The sequence below is a fragment of the Nanorana parkeri genome, unplaced genomic scaffold, assembly GCF_000935625.1.
Source record: "Nanorana parkeri isolate BGI_ZX_2015 unplaced genomic scaffold, ASM93562v1 scaffold180, whole genome shotgun sequence".
Taxonomy (NCBI): domain Eukaryota; kingdom Metazoa; phylum Chordata; class Amphibia; order Anura; family Dicroglossidae; genus Nanorana; species Nanorana parkeri.
The window spans coordinates 1,770,404-1,772,816 of NW_017306448.1; the positions used below are offsets into that span (position 1 = coordinate 1,770,404).

General features: G+C 38.5%; 1 protein-coding gene across 1 annotated transcript in view; it reads left to right on the forward strand.

Moving 5' to 3' along the window:
* The window catches only part of LOC108785812 (homeobox protein HMX2-like), a 3,160-nt gene extending 1,938 nt beyond the window's left edge, over nt 1–1,222 (forward strand). Inside the window, exon 2 of the mRNA XM_018554960.1 lies at nt 690–1,222. Coding sequence (XP_018410462.1) covers nt 690–1,222 — 533 coding nt within the window. The remainder of the gene's footprint in view (nt 1–689) is intronic.
* Nucleotides 1,223–2,413: the final 1,191 nt, after the last annotated feature.

Genomic DNA, 2,413 nt, shown 5'->3' on the forward strand with positions numbered 1-2,413 from the left:
ATATAATACATATGATAAAATATAATGTATAATCATTTTTATGATACAAAATTCTTGGTTATAATGGTCCTTTACCATCATTACCCTGGGGTGGAAAGTTCAGTAGAGTTTATAGAAGCACGTGACCTGCAAAGTTTTATCTGAGGAGCTGGGGAAATCATCTGTGAATTCCAGAAAAAGACATTCTATAGAGATTGTAATGCAGAAATTTTACCTTAAAATAAAAATCCTTAGTAAGTTTGATCAGATCTGTATAACCAGTGTGATCGCTATTTTCCCATCTGTACTTCATTTAATATAATAATAATAATAATAATAACATAAAAGGGGATTCATCTAGTGGATACATTCATTACCTATAATAAATATAATATAGTATATAGAACATCAGTTTTTATGATACAATAATCTTGATGATAAGGGTCCCAACCATCACTGACCTGGGGTGGAAAGTTCAGTAGAGTTTATAGAAGCACGTGACTTGCAAAGTTTTATGGAGGTGCTGGGGAAGTCATCTGAGAATTCCAGAAAAATACATTCTATAGAGATTGTAATGTAGAAATGATATCCTAAAATAAAATGTCTTAGTACATTTATCAGATCTGCATCACCAGTGTGATAACTATTGTCCCATCTTTGCATTATTTAATATAATGATATCAGTTTTAATGATTTGTCTTCTTTTGCAGACACCAGATGCCTCCTGACCTCCACCCAAAGCCTTAACTACTGCACCGAGCAGTCCCCAAAGCACAGAGACTTACCTTACAGGGCAGACATCGCTGACAGCTTGGTGGATGGCCCCTCGCCGTCGCCCGATCAGCTCAGTAAGAAAAACAAGCTCCTGGCCAAGAAGAAGACCCGGACCATCTTCTCCAAGAGCCAGATCTTCCAGCTGGAGTCCACCTTCGACATGAAGCGCTATCTCAGCAGCGCCGAGCGAGCCTGCTTAGCGAACTCCTTGCAATTGACTGAGACCCAAGTGAAAATCTGGTTCCAGAACCGAAGGAATAAGCTGAAAAGACAAATGTCAGCAGAACTGGAGGGTCCGGGATCAGGGGAAACTGCTGGGGATTTATCAGTCCTCTACAAAGACAACTCTTTCTTGAATAGGTGCGTCTTGCCAATGCCCTTCCCTGTCCTCTACCCTGGGAGCACCATCCCTTACCTGTGCTTCTCCAACCCGGGCAAATATTACAGCCTTACAGACGGGGACGTATAGAATGCAGCATATTGCTAGGGACTAAGGCGACCTACTTCTTCCTCCATATCACAAAGCCACTTCAAGGAATGAATAAGTTGTCAATTTTGCGACCTATGATCACTGTAAGGGAATGGGAGGGATTTTTTTTAATTATTATGATATACCTTTCTATTATTATCTGCCTACAGCATGTACTTATTTTTGTACTTTTTCTAAAAAAAAAAAGAAAGAAAAAACAATAACTTGAACCCACATCATATATCTAATTTAAATACGTCCTATGCAAAGATACTTTACAAAAGGGATTCTTGGTCCAATGGTCCTGTATATGTGCACTTTCCTGTCCCATACAGTGCTTCTTTCCTTCTAGATCACTAACATGCTCAATTCACAAAGCTTCATCGGGAGGATAACGATTTTAATTGTAGCCATGCTATGAAATCTTAAAAATTCAATGGATTTTTATTTATTTTTTAATCCTGGTGTGTTAGTTTTGTGACTTGAGCCTTCTATGTGAAAGAGCTTGGGTTGACAATAGATTCATATTTCAGTATTAACTATTTTCTCCCCCTAGATGAGCATTTTTGTAGAGAGATTCGGTTGCTGTGGTGGTTTTAAATTCGTTCGGTTCGTTCATTTATTAAGATTGTGCTCATCACTATCAGGGGACCTACTACACAGGCAGAGGGAAGAGAGGAGAGGCGTTGGCCAGAGCAGCCAATCAGATTTCAGCTGCAGTTTAAAAAAAAACACGAAAGGATCTGGTTGCTATGGGCAACAAATCATCTTCTCTTTTCTACTGTAATGAGATGCTTCTGTTAGTTATGAATAACCAAAGACTTTCTATCTCTGGGGTACGACCAGTGTGAAAGAGAGGGAGCCCTTAAGAAGCACTGAAACATATGCAGTTTTTTTTATAATGTCTGTAAAGTAAAAAAACAAGACTCTTTTTTTGGATACCATACAGTGAAATAAAATATACATTCGACTTCACTGGAAGTCCGTGTAATGCATAGAAGAACAGTTTACTTTGGGTGGGTGAAATGTTAGTTGCACAGAAATTCATGAATGGAATCAAAGTCCCAAAGACACATCGGTATAAGTGCAACCAGATTTATGAACCGATCCGATGGAAGGGAAATCGTAAAACCATGTAAGTGAATTGAAGGTTGATGTGAAGTAGCGATGGTAATTTTGAAATTAAAAGAA